At 53.4% G+C, this 25,090-nt stretch overlaps 2 protein-coding genes and 1 pseudogene across 4 annotated transcripts in view; all 3 read right to left on the bottom strand.

Moving 5' to 3' along the window:
• Nucleotides 1-3,586: 3,586 nt before the first annotated feature.
• Nucleotides 3,587-5,070, bottom strand: LOC144250835 (melanoma-associated antigen 8-like). Its single transcript, XM_077794010.1, has one exon. It carries the CDS (start codon nt 5,068-5,070, stop codon nt 4,000-4,002), a length of 1,071 nt encoding a protein of 356 aa, XP_077650136.1. The 3' UTR covers nt 3,587-3,999.
• The window catches only part of Tmem185a (transmembrane protein 185A), a 56,657-nt gene continuing 36,555 nt past the window's right edge, over nt 4,989-25,090 (bottom strand). The window contains exons 7-9 of one of the 3 annotated variants that reach the window (XM_077793606.1): nt 10,461-10,546; nt 7,151-7,246; nt 4,989-5,117 (exon numbers count right to left, since the gene is read on the bottom strand). In XM_077793606.1, coding sequence (XP_077649732.1) covers nt 7,226-7,246; nt 10,461-10,546 — 107 coding nt within the window. In that variant the 3' untranslated portion in view covers nt 4,989-5,117; nt 7,151-7,225. Of the gene's footprint in view, nt 5,118-5,994; nt 6,065-7,150; nt 7,247-10,460; nt 10,547-22,399; nt 24,063-25,090 lie in introns of those variants that run through there. The other 2 variants (XM_077793607.1, XM_077793604.1) reach the window with 2 other exon arrangements.
• On the bottom strand, nt 14,524-15,340 carry LOC113176389 (transmembrane protein 127 pseudogene; annotated as a pseudogene).

The following is a 25,090-nucleotide window of genomic DNA, read 5'->3' as shown; positions in this document are numbered from 1 at the left end:
GCTTTGTGAGCAGCTGCGTATTAGTGAAGACCTTTTGGCTGATATCACAGACAAAACTCAGAACTTGAATGGCCAAACACAAGTTTGTGTTTTGTGTACAAAATTCTTTTTTTTTTTTTTTTTTTTTGGTCCCAGGGATTGAAACCAGGGGTACTTAAACACCAAACCACATCCCCAGCCCTTTTTTTAATATATTTTATTAGAGACGTGGTCTCACTGAGTTGCTTAGGGCCTCGCTAAGTTGCTGAGGCTGGGTTTGAACCCTTGATCCTCCTGCCTCAGCCTCCTGAGTCACTGGGATTATAGGCGTGCACCCCCAGCTCTGCTCTCAGGTGACCCAGGGATCCAGACTGCTTCCATCCTATGTTTTGTTGATTGAAAGGAGGAAGAAAGCATGGAAATGCATACTGGCTCTCAAATGCCAGGTGGGAGGGATGTGGAAGTGAAGAACTGGACTGGGGAAATGACCAAATGACACTGTCACTCTTGTCTCAATGGCAAGGAAATGTCACATGTCCCTTCCTATCTACGAGCCGGTGGACAGGAGTGTTGCCCCATGCCCAGGAAGGAGAGAGGATATGGCTGGGAACTTGAACTCTCTGCCCACATCTGTTAGAGAGTAGGAGCTCAGCTGGGAGCAAACACTGTCCTTGATAGGCCACCACACTCATTTTTTTTTTTTTGGGGGGAGCAGTTTCTGAAAAGACCAGATTTGCCTTGAAGTTTTAGGTGCCTGCTGTGGCTGATGACTTCAGTCCAACAGTATCCCATGGAATTGAAGAGGATCACGTCAAAGCTACCAGATAGGGTTCCCCTTCTTCACCCCACAGGACATTTCTGCACTTGCCCCTGCAGTACCATCCTCTCAGTAGGCTGAGGGTTACCCCTTTCGTCTGATGCAGGGTAAAATCTTAACCACTGAGCCTCTGCCACCCTCCACGTGGCCATTCTTGCCTGAACACCTGGACAGGTCCATTAGTCACACTGAAGCCAGCATTTTCCTGTGAAGCCAGTGCCAGACAGGTGGTAATAGGATGGTGAATTGCTTTCTCTTTGTGTATATGCGATAAATTTTGAGCTAGCAGGTGGGCATGGGGGGTGCACACCCACAATCCTAGGGACATGGGAGGCTGAGGAAGGAGGACAGCGAGTTTGAGGCCAGCCTGGGAAATAGTGAGACCCCGCCTCAGAATAAAATCAGACAAGGGCAAGGGATCTAGCTCAGTGCTTGGCTAGTGTGAGTGAGGCCCTGGGTTCAGTCCCTGTGCCAGGGATTGAACAAATTTCAGCCAGCATCTCCACCAAGGAAGCACTTTCAGCTCCTAAGAGGATTCCAGGGTCTCCAGAGTTCAGATGCATTAGATGCTTGCTCCTGATCTGCACTTTCAGGGAGATGTTAGGTACCGACCACTTAAAGAAGCCCATCTGTTTGTGTTCACTTCCTAGACAAGTGTCAAACAAGAAGCTCACTAAAATCCCACTGCCAATATCCAAGTGGCCTCCAAGGGCCTCCCTCCACCCTCAGGGTTATATCTCAAAGACCAACGGATAATGGGCCAAGTCAAAGTCTACGTGAAGTGCACTGGGAAATCAAAGAACACGCTAACTCCCTGGTAGGGATTGCTGGTGGGTCTAAGACCACCGTCCCTAGACAACTGTTCTGACCAAGGGGCTGTGGCTATCAGACAGGAGTCGGGGTGAGATGTGGGAGAGCCAGGGGACTTCTGCAGGCAGTAAGAATGCTGTGGGTCACATGACACAGGCTCCAGAGGAGGCAGCAGGGAAGGGCTGGGTAGCAGTCCAGGTACCAGAGAGTTGGCACATGGGCACATGGGGGACAACAAGGGAAATGGTGACTGTAATGAGGGAAACTACTGGAGCTGGGCAATCAGCTCTCAAGGAACCAACCGTAAAGAACCCCACCTTCTCTGGAATTGCTGTCATTTATGTACTAATTTAGGTACCAAGGATTGAATCCAGGGGTGCTTAACCACGGAGCCACAACCCCAGCCCATTTATTTTATTTTATTTCATTTCATTTTTTGAGACAGGGTCTCACTAACTTGCTTAGAGCTTCGGTAAATTGCTGAGGCTGGCTTTGAACTGGCAATCCTCCTGCCTCAGCTCCGCAAGTCACTGAGATTTCAGACAGGCTTGTGCTAGGATTGCTTTTTAGTATTTTGGCCTCCCCTAGGGTCTTTCTTATGGGTCACCAGAGGGACATTATGCAGTGCTGAGAAATTATTACTAAGCCAGAAGTTCACCCTCAGCCTGGGAGTCCTGGGAAAATCGTGGGCTCAAGATGAATTCAGACCAAGGGTCTCTTTGCAGCCCCGTCACTAACCAGCTTCTCCTGTCAGAAGTCCCCCGCCAGTCAGCCTCCAGGTCTTCTTCTGCCCAGGGAGACTGAGGAGACCTGTCCAGTAGGACAGGTTTTGGGACATGGGTACAGAATGGAAAGCTCCCGGGGTTGGTGCCTGGCCTGGAAAGGAACGGTAGTGAGTGGCAGAGAGCTGCAGTTCCTAATAGTCCTGGATCCCAGCCTCTACCACTCCGGGGCATCCTTGGCATTGGTTGTCACCAGCACACACTGGAAATTATGCAGCTTAGTTCGATACGGAATGCCCCATCAGCCAAAGCGAAAGCTCCCTGACTCAAATGCAGTAAACATTTCCTCTGGGTGAGCATATTGCAAAACGTGGGCATAGAGGAGTCTTCCCCACTGGGAGGATGTTAGGATTTGAGTCAGGACTCACTCCTACCCTCCCAGAGTCTGTTCCATCCAAACCACGATTTCCATTCATTCCATCGCCATGCAAAACCAACTGCTTGGTTACAATGGGTGGAATTACACTGGTACCCTAATTAAAACACCACTTTACTGCAGAGGCAGCTCTGGCTCTCCCAACCAAGCAGAGGAGGTCCTGGCCAGGGACTTCTAGGCCTCACTTCTTTAGACATTCAGTCTTCTCTCTCTACAGATCCTTGCAGTTGATGGTAACTGAGCACCAAGCTCTCCTGTTGTGTTCAACCACACAGCACCTCTCACACCTGCCCCAGGTGGAGATTCTGCTCTGCTCCATTCACCATCAAAGGGAACGACTCAGAGTAGTCTTCCATTCTCTCAGCCCTAAGACACACCATCTAAAGGTCTGGCCCTGGCCTCCATGCAGTGTCCTTGAAGTGCAACCCGCAGAAGGCACTGCAGTTTCCCCAAGCCCCAAACTGCCTTGGCTGGCATAGGACATTGGCACTCGGCTGCTCTACACTGGAGGTCCACCTGCTCACCCTCCTTCACATGTTCTTTGGGTCTCTGGGGACACCTCACCGTCTTCCTGACATGGTTGCTGTATTAACATTCAACGATGGGATTCAGTCTGGCTAAGCCTACGGTCTGATTATTCCCACTACTCATTCTCTCTCTTTTAGAAGAGCAGAATTGCACGAACGTTCCATGAATCAATGAGGCAGTGAGGAGAGGGCCTTTTCATTAGCATGTAGCTTCTCCTCCGTTCTCCAGTACACACAAGCAAATCCAGGTGCACACCAACTTTCTTAAGGATACAGGGAAGACAGGTAATAAGGGAAGGCGAGCATTCACCTTTGATTTCTCTATCATTTATTCATTCTTTTTCATGACCAAGTTCTTTTCCACGTCCAGAAATTATCTCTTACACTCCCATGTGATCTTTGTTCAGGTCCAAAAAACAAAGAAAGAATGAGATGCTAATTAATGAAAGAAAAAGCAAAACACCAAAGTCCTAAACTCTATGTTCACAGCAATAAATGTATGAGTATGGTCTTCATAACATCCCATTCAGAAGTAAATTAAACTTTCAATCAACAGGAACATTTGAAAAATTCCATAGGAAACAAAGTTCAGTTTCCAAGTCGCACAAATACAGAAGCATCAACATGTTAGACAGCAAGATCTCTTCCACCTCCCCTGGCCCCTCACTACTTAGAAAGGTGACTTCTCTCTTCCAACAAAAATGGGCCCTATCTCACGTGGGGGGTGTGGAAGCTTCGGGTTGCGGCCCTGCCATGTTTCCTGGTCCTGGGCCGTCCCCTGGGCACCCTAGTGGCCCTGGCTACATCTGATACTTTGGCGCACTCTGCCTCATCTCTCAAAGCCTTTTCATACAGGAAAGGGTAGGACCTAGGGTCACTCCCATGGACCTGGGTCCAGTACTCCAGGACTTTCATCTTGCTGGTTTCAGCACGTGCCCTTGGACCCCAAAGGAACTCATAGCAAGCAGGATCACTCCCAGGCACCTGGCGATACTCCAGGTACTGTTCCTGCACGAAATCTTCAGTGATGAGTTTTCTAGGCTCCCCGTAGATGAAGTGTTCCCTCTCGGGATACACCCCCATCACACTCAGCATTTCCCAGACATCTTGCTCACAGGCACGGTCCCCCACCATGAAGATGATGCACAGGATGATTACCAGAAGGCCCGTCTTGGGCATGCTCTGGTCATCGCCCTGCATCCCGTCATAGGTGAGGCCCAAAGCATTAACAACAGCATAGGAGTGGTTGGAGGGGTCCACCTCCTCAACATGGATACCAAAGACCAGGTGCATGCACTCAGAGGCCACACTGAAGACCACAGGGAAGTCCTCCTGGTTATTTTTGATGACGCTACTCAGCATTTCGGCCTTGGTGGTCAGCTCCTTCATTCGATACTTGAGAAGCAGGAACTGCACCAGGTCAGCCATCTTCTCATCCAGTGGGTCTCCCAACAAGGACCTATGGTCTTTCAGGTTCTTCCAGGAGAATGGACCTTCTGCTTCTTGGCTGCTGGAGAGGTGGATGAACGGGATGCCTGGAGTGGGGGCCGTGGCAACAGAGAGAGCGGAAGATCTCTCCGGCACCTGTGCACAAATCAGTGGCTCAGGACAAGGCACCTTGCTAAGGGTAGGTGTGGACCTGGAGGAGATGCAGGCAGAGGAGGCCCCCTCCTCCTCGGGCCTGAGAACCCGCACACCATTGAGGCTTGGTGCCTCCCTTTGGGCCTTAGGTTCTCCTTTGTCCTTGTGGTGCTGGCGCTTCTGACCGGGAGATGACATGGCTTTCCTTGGGCACAGCAGGCAAGGCAGTGGGCAGGCGATCAGTCCTGGGAAAGAAAGGGATCCAGGGAACTGAGAACCACGCCCTTCTTAGTGCTCACAAGGGCCCAACCAGTCATCTGTTAAGGTGGTGATCTAGGGCTACTCAGGCTCCTGTCCTTCGGGTGGGCCTGACTCCTTGAGAAACCGAGGCAGGAAGTGAAACAGCTTCTCAGGTGAAGCAGGCTTGCAGAGCACAAGGCTCCAGGGCTGACCTAGGCCTGTGGACTAGGTACACTGTTCTGCTGAGTTGGGCCCTTGGCATACACTCCCAGCATGCACATCACCAGGACTCCCAGCTCTGCCTGGGCCTCATCTGCTCTGTGACTGGAGTGAAGACTGCAAGCACAACCCTGGACCCCTAACCATAAGAGGAGGGACTGGTCCGTCTCTGTGAGGCCTGCAGAAATCTCAGTTGGATGGTCTTATTAGTGGTCACTCTGTGCCCTCAAAATTCCCCTGGAAAAGCCTGGAGTCAAGCTCATGTTGACCTGAGGTGAACAAACATCCACTTCTGTGAGACAGAATAAAGGCAGTGAGGGGCCGGGCGTGGTGGCACATGCCTGCAATCCCAGGGGATGGGGAGTCTGAGACAAGAGGATTGCAAGTTCAAAGCCAGCCCCAGCAAAAACGAGGCACGAAGTAACTCGGGGAGACCCGGTCTCTTAATAAAATACAAAACAGGAGTGGGGGTGTGGCTCCGAGGTTGAGTGCCCCCGGGTTCAATCCCCCATACTCCCCACAAGAAAAGCAGTGAGGGGGCTCACGTCTGGTCACAACTGCCCAATGGTGATGGTACTAGCTAGCCAAATTCATTGGGGTCCATGTGTCCTGGCGTGGAGAAACTGGATCAGTCCTAACCTTAAGGAACATCAAGGTGTGAGACTTGTTTCTCTCTCTCTCTCTGATGACCTGAGGCCACCTTCCTTAAAGCAGGGTCAATCTCTGTGAGACTCTGGAAAAGAAAGTGAGGGGAAGGGGAAGCCCATGGAGTGGTGGTCCTGGTTCTTCCCATGGCTGAAAGAAAGGTCACGTGGAGACTGCAGTCTTGTGTGTTCACGTGCACATGTTCCCTTTGTCCCCACCTTGACTCCTGGCTGTGCCTGAGAGCCTCTCTATGCTGATGTGAGCCCAGCCTCCTCTTACCAAGCCTTCACCTCCCGGAGACCAATGACACACACTGAAGAAGAGAGGGACCCTGACAGCCCCGCCTGGGCTTCCTGGGTTGAAGGCAGGCTCAGGGCAGATTTTTGAGGGGCACCTGTCTACTCTGTGCTGGGGGTTCCCTTGATCCTCCCTTGGGGTGCTCACCGTAACCTTTGGGAGGCCCTGGCACCCCTGTCTGTGCTAATAAGATGGAGTTCCCTGTGCTCATCTGAACCCACACTGTCCCATCACCACCCTCAACTTCCTGAGAGACCTAGATCTCTCAGGAGAAGGGAGCAGATGTCACAACCCATCACCCCTTTTAGGGGCTCTCCAGAGCTGACAGCCAGGCTTGCGCCCCATGGATCCTAGATTTGGTGCTGGGGGAGTTCCCCAAGTCCTGTAGTTTATGCATCTTGCTCATGCCCATACCTGCCCTTGCTTACTGCCATACCACCTGACAGAAATTGCTCTCTTTAGACCAAAGCTCCATCTCCATGAACACTCCCCATTTTAGTGGTAGAAGTGACAGTACCACTTAGGGCCTCTCGTGGCTGACCACAGTGGAGAGGCAGGCTATGTAGGGTTCCTTGTTTCGAAGCTGGGGATGCCTTCAGTCCTTATGAAGGGTCCATACCTTGGGTCTGGCAGGTCCTAGGATTCCTCTCTGTGCGAACCACGTGGGGCTCCCCCTGCTGGCCTGTCATCACCTCTTGACCAAGGTCCCTACCCACATAAAACCTCTCAGCTTAACCAGGAGGCAGAAATGAGAGGGATTTGCTTCCAGTGACCCTGCATGGGGCCCCGCAGGGTAGATTACAGGGGAAGCCAGGCTCTCTGAGGTCCCTTCCTTTGGGAGGTATGGCATTCAGTGCCTGTCACCAAAGTTCCTCACCTTGATTCCCGGCAGATGCTGGAAGCCTCCCTCTGCTGACCAGCTGTGGCTCCTCTGCCGTCCTGATGAGCTCTCTCACACCAAGGCCTCACCTCCCTGATTTGGAGGAGACAGAAGTGAGGACAGCACATTTGGTTGGACACGGCTGCGTGGGGTTTCCCCAGGTTAACAGACCAGCAGGTCCCAGGGGCCTCCTTTGTCTGGAGTGTCCTCAAGGTACTCATACTCACTCCTGACAGGGTCTGGGCCCTTTCCCCTCTGCTGACCTGGAGATACAGGCCTCCTCCCTCCGATTCCAGTCAGAATGAAGGACAGGCTCAGTCTGAAAGCAGGGGTAGGGCTGGGTGCCAGCCATTCTGTGTCCTAGGGCACTCAGTCCTCCCTCATTTCTAACCCTGACTGCCAACAGGCCCTCCATCATTCTACTGAGTCCCTCAGCTCCCTCAAACCCAGATGCCAAAGTCAGACATCACAGTGCCTGTAAACCTGTCCCAGAAGTGAAAGCACAGTCTGAATCCCCATCCTCTGCGGACCTGAGCATGCTCAGTGAGACCAAGACTCCAAGCATTCCTTGAAGATGACTGAGAGGGGCTCATACCCACCATCTGTACCCATGTGCTGCAGAGCTGACCAAACAGCAGATCAAGATAATTTTCTTGGAAGTATGCTTAGTGAACTCAGAGGCACTCTATCCCTGAGCAACACCTCTGGCCCTTTACATTTTGTTTTTGAAATTTGAGAGAGGGCCTAACTTGCCCAGGGTGTCTTTGAACTTGCCATCCTCCAATCTGAGCCTCCCAAGTAACTGGGATTCCAGATGTGCACTCCACCCCATCCAGATATGGATCATTTGGTTATGCTTTATGTTAGATATGGAAAATGAAAAACGTCAGAGATAGTCTGGCCAGGGAAAGGGTTAAAAAAAAAAAAAGAGCCATACATTGCTAGCTTTCATCTCTTTCAAGACAAATCCTCTTCCGATGCTGGCTACTGGTGGGGAGAAAGTGTTTCATCAAACCGAGAAAGGTAGTCTCTGAGAAATACTCATCTCTTCCAACATAAATCCTCTCCAAGTGCTGGCCACCGACCTCCAAGCCCCAAACCCAAATTCCCGTCTTCCCAGACTGACACAGTCACAAAATCCCCTCTCCGTATAAACTATATAAGCCCAAACTCCTCCTTTGACCAGTGGCTCATTTTCCACCAGGAAAGTGGGTATACGGGAGATGCAATCATGTTTCTGAATAAAAGGCTGATATGATCTGTGAAGTCTGCGCCAGGCCCAGACCTTTGTGCTAACACTTTAAGTGGGGCATTTCCAGTTCATACCAAGCATGTCCCTTTGTCTTTTTCTTTTCTCTTGCAAGCAATGGCAAGGTCTCTTAACACTCAGCTACACCCCCAGCCCAAACCTTGACCCCCAGCCCAGCCTGAGCCCTGTATGCTCCACCAATCTGGAGCAGGGGCATCAAAACAAGGTCCTAGGCTCTGTCCAATCCCCCAAAGCAGAACTCAGGGAATGTAAGAATGGGCCAAGTACATGGGGCCTCTTATTGCAGACAACAGGGATGGGACATGATTCTTTGGGGCCATCCCTATGTCCCCTAGTACTCCTTAGCAAGGCCACAAGAAACTTAAAGAGGCCCAACCTCAAAAAATGATAATGATAAGGGCTGGGAATGTGGCTCAGTGCTTAAGTGCCCTGGGTTCACTCCCCAGTACCAAGAGAAAACAAAACATAAGAGTTCAGCCCACAGGGGAAAGGGCTGGGCACAGAGGCAGCTTGCTTGGTTTGGGCACCCTCCAACTGGGGTGGGGCCTCCCCCATTCATGCCAGCTAGCCACTTGTCACCCACTGTACCTTGGTACTTACAGTGCAGGCCTCAGGTCAGTTTGTGGGACTGACAGGATCCTCTGCAAAGGAACAGGCTGCCCTGCAATTCTGCCCCCCACCAGAGGGAGCTGCGCTGGCCACAGAGGTAGCCTGGGTGCTTTGCTGAGCCTCCTCCTGGGGCGGGGCCTCCTCCATCTACCCCAAGCTCTCAAATGGTCTCTCAGGGACCCTGTACCCTCCATGCTGAACTAAGCCACTGGGTGACACTCCCAGGGCCCCCTGTGGCAGAAGGGGTCCCCTGGAATTCTACCACCCCAGCTCCTGGGTTGCGCACGTAAGAAACCCGGCTGGTTTGGTCACCTTCTGTTTAACAGGGGCCTCCTCAGGACTGCTGCAGTGATGGGTTCCAGTGCTTCAAGCATGGGCTGTAAACCCCAAGGTCCCCTGTGGCTTCGCCCTCACTCTGAAATTCTTCCCCTCAACACAGGGAGCAGGGCTGGCCAAGATGGTTCAGGACCTTCCTCCTAGTGCGAGCCTTTTCACTTCACCTTCATCCCTCACCTTGACCCTGATGGTTCCCAGACCTTGTCTGCTCCCCGCTGACCTAAGCCATGTACTCACCGGAAAATCCCAGGGTCTTGTGCCATGGAACCTGTGGCTCTACAATTCTTTCCTCCCAGGGTTGGGCCAGGACAGTCAGCCCTCAGCCCTCACCTTGACCACCCATACACCCCAGGCCCTGTCTGCACCAATGAATTGTGTGGCTCTGGCAAAAGGAGGACACTCCCAGGGTCCCTACAGAGAAGGAGTGCCCAGGAATGCTGGCCCCGCCCCCAGGTCAAGGCCGGGAAGAGGGAGCCTGTGTGATTTGCACACTTTCAATTTAGGGAGGGGCCTCATCAGCCCACAGCTCCAGGGACCTCTACCACTTGGCTCAAGGATGCCCTGCAATGCCCTGCAGCACAAAGCTTTGCTCTACAAGTTGGACCGCCCCCCAACCCCCACAACTTCCGGGGAGGACAGCTGGCCAGAGGCAGCCTGGATGGTTTGGGGGCCTTCCTGCTCATTCCACCCCTGCTCTCACTGGACCACCAGCAACCCCAGGCCCAGTCCTCTCCAGTGACCCCAGCCAGCCCTGTGGCTCTGGCATGGGGCATAACTCCCTGTGCGCCCGCGCAGGACCCGCTGCCCTGGAATTCTGCCCACCCGAGGTGAAGCGGCTCGCTGCTCACAGGGCCCACGGGCTTTCAGGAACTTCTCTTGGAGGAGGGTTCTCCTTGGTCCAGAGCTCCAGGGCCTGCAACACGTGGCTCAAGCATGGGCTGCAAATCCCAGGGTCCCCTGCGGGCGCGGAAGGCGCCGCCCTGCAATTCCGCCCTCCTCCCCAGGGACTAGGGCTGGTTGCACTGGCAATCTGCACGGTTTGGGGACCCTCCTGCTGGGCTAGGGCCTCCCCAGTCCACCCTCAGCTCTCACCTGATCAGCGCCAGAGCTCAGGAACCATCCACTCTGCTCATCTGTATCTCCTGGCTCTTGCTTCCGGGTGTAACTCCCAGGGTCACCTGTGGCGGAAATGTTCCCTGAGAATTCTTAGAATTCTGCCCCCTTTGCAGGAGGCGGTGGTGCAAGCCTGCAATCCTCCCATGATCCCAGGGGCTCTGGAGGCTAGGGCAGGAGGTTCGCAAGTTCAAAGCCAGCCTCTTCAACTTGGTGGTGCCAGAAGCAACTCAAGGAGACCCTGCCTCAAAATAAAATAGTAATAAGGGCTGGGATTGTGGCTCAGTGCTTAAGTGCCCTGGGTTCACTCCCCAGTACCAAGAGAAAACAAAACATAAGAGTTCAGCCCACAGGGGAAAGGGCTGGGCACAGAGGCAGCTTGCTTGGTTTGGGCACCCTCCAACTGGGGTGGGGCCTCCCCCATTCATGCCAGCTAGCCACTTGTCACCCACTGTACCTTGGTACTTACAGTGCAGGCCTCAGGTCAGTTTGTGGGACTGACAGGATCCTCTGCAAAGGAACAGGCTGCCCTGCAATTCTGCCCCCCACCAGAGGGAGCTGCGCTGGCCACAGAGGTAGCCTGGGTGCTTTGCTGAGCCTCCTCCTGGGGCGGGGCCTCCTCCATCTACCCCAAGCTCTCAAATGGTCTCTCAGGGACCCTGTACCCTCCATGCTGAACTAAGCCACTGGGTGACACTCCCAGGGCCCCCTGTGGCAGAAGGGGTCCCCTGGAATTCTACCACCCCAGCTCCTGGGTTGTGCACATAAGAAACCCGGCTGGTTTGGTCACTTTCTGTTTAAGGAGGGGCCTGTCACCTGGAACCTTGGTGACACTCTATGGTGTGGCCTTGTCAGTCCACCCTCATCTCTCACCTTGACCCCAATGGTTCCCAGAACCTGTCTCTCACTGCAGGCCTCAGGCCAAGGCTATAACTCCCAGGGTCCCTTGCATCAGATCGTCTCACCCTGGAATTCTTTCCCTCACTCTAAGATGCAGGGCTTAAAAAACCATTGCCAGGAAGTATCTGACTCTCTATGGTGGGACCTCCTCAGACCACCCAGCTCTCACCTTGACACCCACAGGGCCCTGGCCCTGTCTGATCGCTCAGCCAATAGCTTTAACTCCCAGCATCCCTTGCGGGTGAAAGAGGCTCCCTGGAATTCGGGACCCCCACCCGGTGAAGAGCCGGCCAAGGTAGTGGGGTGGTTTAGTCCCCTTGGTTTAGTCACCCTGTCCCCTTCTGTTAGGGCCATGTCCCTTCTTCTGACTCTGTGCCAGAACAAGGTCCTCACCTCCATCTGACACCCCCACAATGGAACTCAGTGGATGTCACTTAGGACCACCTGCCTGGGGCCTACCATGGTGAACAACAGGGGCACAACCTGATTCTTCAGGGCTCACCTTCCTTCCTCAGGCTCCTCACTTTGGTTCCTGGCAGAGTCTGGAGCCTTTCCTTGGCCCACTGACAGTCCCCTGCAGTGACAGTGAGGGTGGGGAGTGTCCGACTGACAGCTGGGCCTCCCTGCTTCTCCCAGGCCTGAGAGAAGGACTGGAGCCCCTGTCCCTGTCTGCAATGGCTTGCTCCAGGAGAGCCATGCCTTCCTGGGGGTCCCCTTTTTCAGCTTCCCTGTACTCCACAAACCTGACCTCCCAGAGGTTGACTAACACCAAAAACTGTAATTGTAAGCAGCAGCAAGCAATTTGGCCTACACTAGCTTTTTCTGAGTTGATAAGGACTAAATCCTGGGTCTCACACAGGCTCGGCACGTGCCCCACTACTGAGCTACATGCCCCAGTTCTGTGTTTTGTTTATTCCTTCTCCTCCTTCTCCTTCTCCTTCTCCTTCGACAGTCTCACAAAATTGCCCAGGCTGGGCTGGAACTTGTAGCTGGGATTATAGGGTTGTATTCCTGGGCCTGGCTAAGTCTTGATTATTTTCAAGTTATCAATCAATTCATAGTTCATGCAGTAGTTTTCATTTGTAATCTGTTCATTAGCAGCCGAGAATAGATACTGCATCTCTTGCAAATATATGAGTACTTTATAAATACCTCAAGTATACATGTAGATTATACTGACATTTATCTGTAGATACTTAAACATGTATGTAGATGCATACATGCATGCATTATCCGTGTATAATATATACATTTTATATGCACATATATACGTATTTATGCATGTACATAAGCTATATATAATTACATGTGTCTTTTTTTGCGTTTTAATTTTTTTTTTTTTTCCTAGAAAAGATAAACACAACCGGAGGGCTTTTTATGACAAACTCTCAGTGTCAGGATGGCAGGGAAAGAAAGGCCAGAGGCAGGGGAAGCCAATAAAAAGTGGGTTCCGAATCACGTGGAACGGTCCACAGGGCCGTGCCCGGGTCCTTATGAGATGACCGTTCACTTTGGCATGCGAGTTTGGTGCCTGGCCTTCTGGCCTGCTCTCTCAGACACCCATACTCAGAGAGAGCTGGCCACACCTCAGAAACCTGCCAATGACAAACTCAGGACTTGACAGACACACAGACTTATTAACTCAGCTCCTTGGCTCTGTGCTCAGGCATCACTCGGCAGCCTCTCCTGCCTACAGAACAGGGGTGCAGGAGCCGGGGTGTCACCTCAGGGCACGCTTTGGCATCACAGCAGTGAACTCCAAGCAGCCACTCACTCGGGTGCAGACATGGTCCTCACCCACACAAGCATTTGTCCAGACATCCTTGGTCAATCTGGCCAAAGGCGCCCAGGGGCATGACAGTCCCCTTCTGCCACAGCTCAATGGCAGCATCCATTCTGCATTCTTGCTCCAACTGCCTATCATCTCAAGGATGGGAGGAGACTGGAATATGTTCCATTTTGAGCTCAGCACTCACTGGACAGGGCTCCAGAGAACGGAGTACGGACAGCTCCGTCGTCTGGATCCACGCTGAGGGTCTCTCCCATTTTCCCCACGTGATGCTCCAGGTCTCAGGCAGAAAATTCTGCTAGATCCAGAACAAACAGGGTAGCCAGAGCGATGGAGGGCAACAAAGAGCCAGGAGCACACTGCGACCAGAGTACATTCAAGAAGGGGGCAGGGGCATGCAGCGAGCTGTAGCCCCCAAGTCACATTCTAGGGGACACACAGAGTCTGAAGGCTGCAGGCAGGCCTGTTGCCTGGTCGGAGTTCCTATGTGGAGACAGGAGGGTCCTGCCCTGCTGTGGCCCCTGTTCCTGAGCTGAGGCCAGGTTCCGTCTCGGTGCTGCAGTCCTGAGGAGCACCACGCTGGCCAGCCAGCCAGGCCACAGTCCTCAGCCCTCTGAGGCGTGCAGCTATGGTTCCACAGGAAGGCCCCAGGGAGCCGCCATTACTGGGAGGAGGGAGCCAGGAGAGAGGGGCTGCATTCTTCTGGGAGATACTCAGGGAGGGCCACCAGGGCTCAGAAGGAGCTGTGGTCCAAACTACTGCAGAGCCCAAAGGGATGGGATTCATTTCTGGAAAATGACAACAGCTTTGTCCCTATTTTAAAAAGAGAATTTGGTGGTTCTTGCTTGGTTTTGTTTTCTTCCTCGCATTTTAAAAGGCGAAGAGGCTGGGAGATGGAGTCCCCTTCACACTGTCCTATATAGGCACCAGAAGGCGCGGGCTCCTGCCAGGTCCTGCTCTCCTTGCCCGGCTCCCACCACAGAAGCTAATAGTGGACATTCCCAGAGACAGAAACTGTCAACAGACAGACACACAGACTTATTAACTCCGCTGGGCAGGGAGGGCGGCCCTCTACTCCCCGAAGATGACGGTGGTTCCTTCTCCCTTTAAGTCAGAGCCCGCAAAGAGAAGTCCAAAGACCAAAGTGCAGAGAATCCTGGGAGTGGGCAGCCTGGGACTAGGGCACTCCAAGGAAGAAGGAGGTGGTCAACCTGGAGCCACAGCTGTGGAACAAGCTCAGAGCCTGGTGACTCGAGCCTGCCAGCACAGTCCCCTTTTTCTCTCGGGCCCTGTTGACAATTTCTGTCTCTGGGAATGTCCACTATTAGCAGCTCCCCAGGGAGTCCTGGTCCCAAAGATGTGGCCCACGATGGGGGAACACTTGTCTGACCATCCCTGGTTGGTAGTGACCCAGCTTTGGGGAGGAGGGACACGTGGACCACCCTAAAGGCAGAATCTCTCCTGGGGAAGGTTTGCTGAGGATGGTCGGGGTCCTACTGGTGAGGCCTGTTGGGGAAGAGCCCCTCTGGGTGTGAGAGGAGCTGCAGTGCTGGGGGAGGGGCTGTGGCGGAAGAGTCCAGCTGGCATCAGGGTTGTGTAGGCAGGGGGTGGCTGGAATTGGTTGATGACCTCATACTCTGCAGGGTAGGGCTCGTTCTCCTCCATCTCAGACAGCAGCTCCAGAGCCTGCTCTTCTTCCTCTGTAGGGTAGTGGTGCAGAAGATTGGCTGCAGTGGCCAAGATTGAGGCTCCACCAGCTCCTGCCACCAGGTAGAAGCTAACTGCAAAGGTGACGTAGACCTGGGAGCCATGGTTCTTCTTCTGTCGCTGCTGCTGGGCCAGGATGAGTTCAGAAGCCCAGTAAGAAAATGGGATGACCGATGAAGGTGGCACACTGCAGGACGGTGAGCATATGGGCGACGGTGAGCATATGGGCGACGGCAGAGCCAGGCGTGATCTTCAGGGCTGGATGCTTGGGCCCAAAGACATCCAGAAGGAAGGCGGAGGGAGAGGCTGCACAGAACGCCCAGGAAGCAGAAGGCAGCAATGACCCGCAGGAGCAGAACTGTCTGGGGGTTCATGCAGGTCCGGGTGCACGTAGCCCAGGACGTCCAAGACCCCCAGCTCCTGGCCGGAACAGGTGCCTCCGTGGCTGTGCAACCAGGCGGGCTCGGCGAGGGCAGTGCACAGTGCCTTGATAGACAGGGCGCCTGGCAGGGCGGAGGCCAGGCTATGCTGCGGCTGCTTGGGCAGAGCGCTGCCTCTTGGACTCCTCCTCTGGCACCCGCTGGGCTGCCCTGCGCCTCCATGGGCATACAAGCCCGGGCCGCCCACGGTCGCTCTGCGGTCGCTGCTGATGGCCACCGACCTCCGGGGGCTCGCAGAGCCTGCCTGTCCTGCTTAGCAGGCCTCAGGGCTGGAATGGTGCCGCTCGGGTCCCGTCACGGGCTTCTTAGCTGCCCGGGGCCGAGCTATCCCAGGCCCCACTCCCACAATGCCCAGACCCACCCAGTCCGGTCACATGTGCCTTTGATTAAAGAATATTCTTTATGTCAAGGTGTGGTGACTCACATCTATAATCGCAGCAACTTGGGAGGTTGAGGCGGAAAATCCATCCCGGGTTATAGGTCAGCCTCAGCAACTTAAGCCCTAAGCAAATTAGTGCAAACCTGTCTCAAAATTTAAAATCATAAAAAGGGGTGGGGATAGGACTCTGTGGTTAAGTACCCTTGGGTTCAATCTCCAGTACCCTTCCCCTGAAAAAAAGCAGGGATACTTTTTGTGTTAATGATTCACCCTTACTATTCTATTTCTAGTGCATGCTTGCGATTCTGTTAAAATAATAACTGTTTTGAAATGCCAGTCGTCTCAGTGAACTTTTTTGCAGCTGTGACCAAGTGACCCAACAAGAACAAATAGAGGAGGAGAAATTTATGTTGGGGCTCCCGGTTTCAGAGGTCTCACCCAGAGGGCGCCTGACTCCATTCCTTGGTGCTCGAGGTGAGACAGAACATCTCGGCCAAAGTGTTTGGTGGAGGAAAGCAGCTCAGACATGATGATCAGGAATCGGAAAGGGTTCTCCTCACCATGACAAAATATGAACTCCAAAGGCACGTCCCCAGTGACTTGCCTCTTCCATGACTTCCACTCGGTTCATCCCTATCAGGGGATTGATTCACTGAGTGAGTTAAGGCTCTCATTACCCAGTCATTTCACCTCGGAACCTTCTCACATTGCCTCACACATGTGCTCTTGGGGGACATGTCACACGTAAACCATGACACCGGTCCTCCTCCAGTACAGAGGTTTCCGGTGGTTACTAGCAGACACTCTGGATCCTTACTCTCTCCATTCTCCTGCTATCCCTGGGTTCCTGGCACCTGTGGTGTGATGTACTGCCTCAGATCGTGCAGGGAACTTGCAGCAGCAGCTTGGAAACTGTTCTCCCCCTCATCCTGTCATATGCCACCTATGCAGGTCACAGGCCCTCAGCAACCTCCCTGCTGCAAGCCCATCTCCAAACACACACATTCTTCAGTCTCCTCCAGGGCTTTCACATGTTTATTTCTTAAATGTTTTCTCAACATCTATCTATCTTTCTCCATGCACACACACACACACACACACACACACACACACACACAGTTTTTCAGGGTTGATTTTGGGAGCACAAGGCAGTAGCCCATAATTGACTGTCATTTTGGCAACTACAGATAAGGCACAAAATTATAAAGAACTTAAGTAAAATTGGGAATTTCCCATTATTCCGTAGCCCTCAGTGACTATGGCGTATTGCACTATTTAATTCACTCCTGTTTGGTTATGTTTTTATTAGTGCATTATAATTATACTTAGGAGCGGGGTTCTTTCTGACGTAATCCTACACGCCACTAACATAATTTTCTCGACTTCATTCCCCAGTACTTCCCCTTTCCCTCCAACTTCCCCTCCCTCTAGTGGCCTGGGAATGTAAGCCAGCAGAGGGAAGGACTGCACAGAGCCCTCCCTCCTGCAGGTGGAAGGAGGGGTTGCTGTCACCATGAGCACATGTAGATGGTTTCAGAACCCACATTAACCCCAGTGGTCTGCATAGTGTCTGAGTGCCTGTGACCTCTGTCCTAAGGTTAGATGGTGCCATCCTGACACCCTGATTTACTGAAGCCTCACCTATGCACCTCGCACCCGTGAGCAGGAAGGAGGAGTCACTAGTATTTAGGAAACTGGTGGGTAGGGTGGATGAAAGCTGGGGGCCTGGCATGCAGCGGGCGTGAGCTTCAGCTACTGACAGCAGCGGGCGTGAGCTTCAGCTACTGACAGCAGCGGGCCTTGCCGGGATTGCTCCGGTCTCTGAGCAAAACTGCAGTTAGGAAATGGAAAGGCCATGGCCCCACAAGCGCTCCCCACCTGAAGTGGTCTGAGGATCCCATTTTCCTTTCCTGGCTGTCCCTTTTTCAGCATAATCCTTGAGATGGACTCACGGACAAGTGAGGGTGAGTGAGTGTGTAACTTTGCAGTCCCAGTTCACTCCACCTGTTCCCCTGGGGAAGGTGTTGGAGGTGGGAATGTGCATGCAGGGGGCCTGCACCCAGGGGTTCCCGTGCAGCTAGCAATGAGTCTCATTCAGGTCCCAGGGATGCTTCTGACAGCCTCTTTCTGGGATGGTCTGGTCCTGAGCTCCCCTGGAGGAACTCAGGGGCGTCAGGGAAGCCAGTGGTGCTCGAGATGCTGTGGTGCTCCAGGACAGCAGCTCAGACCTGGGTGGCTGAAGGGGTGCATTCCCCAAGCTTTATACAGGGCCCCTCTCGGCAGCTCAGTCCGGGACCTGGTCTGCATGAGGTCTGCCTGGCACTGTGTGGCCTGCCCTTCCCTGGCCTAAATTCCCAGCCTAAGTTCTGTGAACCTGGGGCCAGTCTCTGCACCTTGTCCTCAGCCCAGAGAACCTGACTTTGTTGGGGGCAGAGTGGAGTGTTTGGAAGAGTTTCAGGCTTGGCCTATAGTCAGCCCGGCCTGCCGGTCAGTCGAGAGGGATTTGGTTCTTTGCAGGGCCTTTCTTCAGGAAGGTCCTCAGCAGCCCACATTAGTTTTCCTTCCTGTACAGGGAACATACTCACCGTCACAGAGCAGAAACTCAGTCACAGTACAGGTGAAGCAGGCTGGGTCAAAACCATCCACTTTTTTTTTTTTTTTTCTAAACATAAGGTTGGTTTTTGAATTTTACTGTAGAAATAAGAGAAGAGACTATGGACCTAACGTGAAGAAATGCAGTTCAGAACTCAGAAACTCAAATGACTCTGCTACCCACGTCCGACCTGCATCGGGAGAACTGTTGCTTTCCCAGGTTGCACAGCTTGAGCTCTTTACCATCAAGAGCCTAAGTACTGCTCTGAAAAAGTTCCCCTGAGGGGCTCTGATTCTGTCCTCACAGTTATCTGCACTGTGGCGTATCCCCCATTTCATCCTCACCTTTGCCTCTCGAGTCTACCTGGAAAGTGGAGTCGTCATGAACAGTGTCCAGGGGCAGGGTGGGGAGAGGAGCAGTCGGGAGGGGAAGCAGATTGCATTCTTGGGGGCGCAGGGCCTCCTTCCCATGGAAGGCATGGTTGATATTTGAGGCTGGCTCTCTCTTTTCATGGGGTCTGTCTGGGGCCTTAGACGGATTCCAGCAGCAGTCCTGGAATCTGCCATGTTTCTATATAGATTGTCCATGAGCAAGGGGCCCCCGCGATTTAGGAAGAGGCGTTTGAGTGCCCACCTCCCCACGAGATCAAGATCCGTGGGCGTGTATAGTGTGGGTGGAGATGGGGAAAGTGGACCTGGTGAGAGTTAAGGAGTTCACAGAGGAGTGCCTCCTAGACACGTGCCCATGAGTGCCAGATGATAAGGGAGTGGCTGGAGATGGCCAGGCCGGGGGTTACAATGCCTGGTCTCGTCCATCCCCATTTTGCCTTTCTCTTAGCTGCTCTTCCCACCTCTCACTGGCCTCTCTTGCATATGCTGTGGAGTTCAAAGCAAAGGACAGGGAAACCACTGGCTTCTGGGGTGCTGGTGTTCAGACTCTCCCCACACTTGAGTTCACAGCATTTTGATGTCCTAACCCAAGGTTCTCTAGGGTAAGAATGCGTGTGCTTTTTGCCTGTGATCGTTAAGGGAAATCACAAATGGAATAGACTCCCTGAGCACAGCATGTGTTTTCAGTTTGAGAGCCCCCAGGTGAACAGAAGATTCCTCCCAAGTGGAAACGTGACACTGGAACACATCTGTGTGATGACCGGAATGAAAGAAATGTCACCAGATCCAGCAGCTGGCATAAGGCCAAACATAAATCCTGTAGGGCAGACCTGAGTGGGCTCCCTCTAATCAAAACCTGCAGGACTCCCTGGGAGTCTCGTACCTTCACTGTAATGATAAGGGTGCAGTTCAGACCAACTCAAAGGGAGGCTTGACCTCCTCCCACCTATTTGAAGACGATCCCGTTAAACAAAGCACACCACCGCCAAGGGAACCGTGTCAGCAGGACCAGGAACCCAGGGTCAGTGTGAATGTCGGGCCGCAGTGCCAGGTTTTCATACTTGCCAAGTATTTAAAGTGGGAAAGTTGTCATAAGCAAAAGGGAGTCAGTCACCTGGGTCCACCCAAACCAAGGTGGGAGTGAATGAAGGAAGGGTTCTTACTCACCATGGCCAGAGACTAACCATCACCAAAGACTCCCAGAACCTGGTGCTGGCTCAACGGTGACCACAACCTCCTACAGAATGCACTCGTGCGAGGACATCTGCCCAAACCACAAGGCAACAATTCCTTTGCTACTGGTCACTGTGGAAAGACACTGTCATGTCTAGTTTCCATGCACCATCCTCGTCTTTGTCAGCTTGCAGAACGTCCATTGCCTGACCTCACTCTTGGAATCTGCACGCAGTTTGCTGCGGCCCATGAATTTCCGCTGCAACCTTGGCTCTTCCAGTGCCGTGCTATTCCCAAATGCGCTTCCTGTTGATTCTACTCTGCCCTCTCTGGACACAGCGTATTCTTCAGGAGTGGACAGAGGCTGTCTGGGGAACTGAATTGAACCCTAATCCACTGGAGTTTTGTCTTGGTCCCTGCATTACTCCAGGGCCTCATGGTGCTAAAGTCTTTACCGTGAGAGCCAAAGATAGCCCAGGGTTTTGCTAACCTGAAGAGAAAGACATGACAGATACCTCGGGCACTTTTGTGCACACAGATTTCTCGTGCTTTTTGTTGACCAGCATGTGTCTGAATCGATGCTTGCTTTCACCTCTGGTGGTCCACCAAGGGGGATACATCAGACCACTGCCGGTGCCTGGCATGTATTCTGAGACACAGTAGCAGTTGGGACAGCAGCGTGGTGAAATGCAGAGAGGAGGGAACAGGGCCACAGCGGTAGCAGGTGCCCCAGCCGCTATAGGCACTTGAGGAAAAGGCACACTCCTGGGCCTGGGCCAGAACCCTGGCCTCTCGGATCCTGTACCTCACACCTAGCCATACTCACCGATGGCTTGTCCTTGGTTCAACTTGATCTTAACACCACCCCAGGACATCAAAAGGGGTCTTGGGTTCCTTGGTGGTGACATCACGACCTGGCTGGCCAGTGTTCTCATAGACAGCCCAAGCAGACCACCAGCCGTGGACACTCTGGTCCACACAAAGGCATCTCCACAGGAAAGATCTCAGCAGTGCCCATGAGTGTTCAAGGTAACCTGCCAAACCTTAAGGATGAGCCATGGACAGCCCCCATTTCCTCCAGCTCCTTTGGCCAACAGGGTCCAGGAAGGACTAACAAGGTGGGTGCTCCTTCCCAAACTACTGGCCACACGTTCCTCGAGAGAATCCATGTTCCTGGTGCACAGCCAATTCTAGGATGGCTCCCATGTTTCCAGCTGCGGCCCCGCCATCCTTTGACACTCCCAGCCACAGGGGCCAGTGACATCCTCCACAGAGACCCTATTAACATAGTCACGTAACATGTTGGTCGGGAGGAGACAAATGGCAGGCAGGTCGCCACTTGAGCACACGGATGACCTGTTAATGTCACAGCCCACAGAGGTGTAGGTGTCCCGCTCCCTGCCTCTCTTCAGTCTGTACCCGTGCCCCACCACACAGACCATGTGGGTCTTTGCAGTCATGGTGGGCCAGGTCACCTGCCATCTCGCTTGACATACAGGCCTTATTAACCCTGACCAAGAAGCACATCCATATGGACAAGTGTTGGTTTATGCCCAGTATTAGATCTCTGCAGTCATTCTTGTGCAGTGTAGCACCGGACGGTCCAGAGGGGAACGTCCCATCTGAAGCTACCTCCACATCACACTGGCCACACCTGCAAGGCCACCTCCCACAGACTGTCCCCACTCCACTGTGGGCATGGCACTCCATGGTGTTCCAGGCATTTCCAGGAACCAGTAAGTTCTCCACACCTGGGACCTCTGGACGCCAGGGCCTGAGGCCCAGGGCACGGTGGGTAAGGGTCTGGGATGTGCAAGCAGACAGCCCGTGTCACCATCTTTACCCAGGATTTCCTAGCTGTGTTCTTGGACACATTAACTGACCTCTCCTGGCCTCCATTTCCTCACAGGGAGAAGAGTTTTGGCATCTGCCTCCCAGGGTTGGGGATTCAAGGGGCACAGAGGAGCAGCATGGCACCTGGCAGTTGAGTCACAGCCTCCTCCGACGTTAATTAATAAGGCATTCCTCTGCACAGCGAGTCTGAACTCCAGTGTGCTCAAGAAGGAAGGATTCATGTGTGCCCTGTGCTGCCTGTGGGAAATCCTTCAACCAGCAGCAACCGTGGCTTTCCTCTTCTGAAAGGCCACCCGAGTTAAGTTGTCACTGAACTGGAGGGGCAGCTCGGGCGAGAGAGAAACACAGAGCATCTGGGAGGTAAGCAACTCTCTGCTACCCACACGATCAAAGTGAGTGCCCCAGGGCCAGTGCAAAGGCAATTCCACGTGCACACTGCCAGCCAGCTCAGGGACAATGAGCAGAACCTCCTGAGATCTAACAATGGCAGTGTGGCATCACCCAGACAACCACAGAATCTTGACCACTCCCTCTTTCCCTCTGTACACCCCTGGCACTGTCCCTCATGGAGAGACTCCTTATAAAGGACATTCCCACACCCCTGCCAGTCTCGGCTGCCTTTGCCACTGGCTAAGCACAATTCCCGTTCCCCAGCTGTCTACAAAACAAGATGTACCCGGTGAGTATGTAAAACAAGGAACTGGTTTATTGAACAACTACAGGGAGCAAAAATAGTGGACCTAACTACATTTTTTACACACCAAGCAGGAAAGGTACACCATCCCCCCCTTTCCTCTGAAACACAGCAGACTGGCAACAGGCCAGCGCCAGCGGCAGAGTCAGGGACGTGATGGACTTCCATTAGGCCTGCTTGAGGCCATTTAGCAGTTGCCCACATGAAAACCTGCCCTTGCCTCTTGAGCGGGCTCGTCAATGGTCCTCTCCACCCACCTGCACGAAGGACCTACTTGATTCTCGGCAGAAGGCTACTCCACTGGCAGGACTGGACGTGTTCTGGGCTGTCACAGCAGAGGAGAGAGAAAATGTGCTCACAGGTGACAGCACTGGCCAGGTGTAAAGCGCTCTCCTTGCCGGCAGGCAGAATGCTACAGACCCCAACCCCCATGGGAATCTGTGATGTGTCTGCTCCTGGCAACCTTCCCTCGTGTCCTGGCCCGAGCACTGCTTTCTAGGTTATTCCCAGCCTGATTTCCCCAACGTGAGGGAACACACAGGTCATTTTCTGCTTGCTGTGGCTCTGCTGGCAGGAGCAGGGCTATGCACGTGTCAGAATTCCAGGTGTAAGCGGTGATGTCCTGTGAAGGCCCGGCACAACTCTGAGGTGGGGCGGGGCTGGCACCGACTTCACCTTCTGCAGCAGAACACGTCCGTCTCGGGCACAAGCTCGTAAAAAAATACTTTAACAGAGTATGCTGTACAGAACTAGGATTTGACGCTGTATATTACAATGCTAAAATATTCGTATAAATACTATACAGGCATGGAGTCACTCCACTGGGAAGGGCTCACGGAGGAGGCCGTGGAAACCACTGTCAGCACGCCCAAAGGGAAAGCCCTCCACTGCAGGGACAGGGCTAAGCACGGCGGCCGGCGGGGCTGTGCGGAAACACCAGGTACACTGAGACCCAGTTACAGTCCCCACTGCCGACCTGCAGCGGGACAGCTCAGAGCTGTCCAGGGAGGCGGCCCTGTAGGAAACCACTTCCACCAACACTCGCCACAGGAATTTCAGCCCTGTGAAGCTGTCCTGTAGGCAGAATCTCCCCCTGCAGGTCTCAGGAGCAGCCATTCCCAGGTGGTACCATGGGCAAGAGAAGATGCCTTAGACACCCGCTCTCACGGAATTGGGTTCTTCTCTCTCCTTCACGGCCCCTGGCATCATATCCACAGACACCCCCAACCCCCCCGCCACCTCTGTATCCCGACGTGGTGAGCAGCTGATTGGCACTGAATGCAAACGAGGCATGAGATGGACATCCCTAGAGGCCCAGCTCCACTCGGGGTCTCGGGGAAGGAGGGTGAAGGAGAGGCAGAGGGAGGGAGAGAGCGTGCGTCCCAGTCCACTCATGCTCTGGCCCTGCCAGTGTCCTTTTAGTCTGGCATTTCGATATTTAACTTGGGAGGGGGCAGGACGTATTTTCCAGGGCTCTGTGTAATAACCACCCTGGCCTTCTTGCGAAACATAGGGGCGATTTTAGGAGGCTCTGGAGCTGGGATTTCATCAGTTTCTTCGTTGTCTTCATGGTGGAGATCATAGGAGATGTTTCCATACTCTCTCAAAAATGGGAAGACTTCAAGCAGAAACTGGCAGAAATCTTTGCGAATACCAAACCACCCTGAAAAAGAAGAATTTTCCTTTTCAAATGCTAGTCTCCGTGGATTTCCTTGTTGTTCTCTTTACTCAACAGGAAGCTTTACTCTCACTATGCAATGCTTCCCCAGCGTCCTCGGAGATGATGGCTGACCAGGCTCTGCAGGGCCAGTGGAGGAAGAATTAATCCCTCCGGCTCCAAGGTTCTCAAAGTGAGGATCCAAATTCTCGGCAAGGACATTCCTGGGGCGCTCTTAGGATGTGATTCTGCAGCTCAGGGGTTAGCCTTCCTGATTCAGAAGCATTGGGGTGGGCTGGGCTAGGGTTGGGGTTGGGCCAGGAACACCACTTGAGCTGGCCCTCCAGGGATTCGGCCGGGCACTAGAGCACATGAACTGCCGCTCATGGCCCTCCTCAAAGTCACTTCCCCGAGGTCAGCTTTCCCCCTCGGCATCTCAGGAGACTTGGCTCAGTGCTGGCTCTCCCAGGACAAGAGCAGCAAGCATGGCTCGGGCTGCTCTTGGCAGTGCCCCGGGCTTCCGCAAGGGCAGTGCTCTGGGTTCCATGCACTGGTGCTCACTGCCTTGTGAGGAAGGACCCTCTGCAAAGACGATTTTGAATCCATGTGTCAGCATGGAGGAAGAGATGCAGAGTGTTCTGGCCACGTACAACTGACCAGAATCTGTGATGTCCACACTGACACTGGGGAGGGGAGGCGCAAAAAGAGACCTGGGAGGATTCCCCAGGTTCTCTGGGCCGACGAGGACTTTTCATCTAGCCTCACGAGACCTGGGTTGCAGAGGAGGGCACAGGAGCTCGGAGAGCCAGCCTGCCTTATATGGTCCTGCCTGTAATCAAGGCATGCACAGCCTGGAGGAGAGCTGTGGTGCAGGCCAGTACAAAGCAAGGGTGACAGCTGCCCTTGCCTTGGGAGGTGCCTGACCTTCTTCAGCCCTAGAGTCCCCATGGCTATTCCTAAATCAGAGCCCTCTGAGTCATCCTTCCATAGAGCAGAGCCCCTCCCCCTTCTCTCTCTCTCTCATACACACACAC

Source organism: Urocitellus parryii, chromosome X (assembly GCF_045843805.1).
Source record: "Urocitellus parryii isolate mUroPar1 chromosome X, mUroPar1.hap1, whole genome shotgun sequence".
Taxonomy (NCBI): Eukaryota; Metazoa; Chordata; class Mammalia; order Rodentia; family Sciuridae; genus Urocitellus; species Urocitellus parryii.
This window is presented reverse-complemented; position numbering and strand designations above follow the sequence as displayed.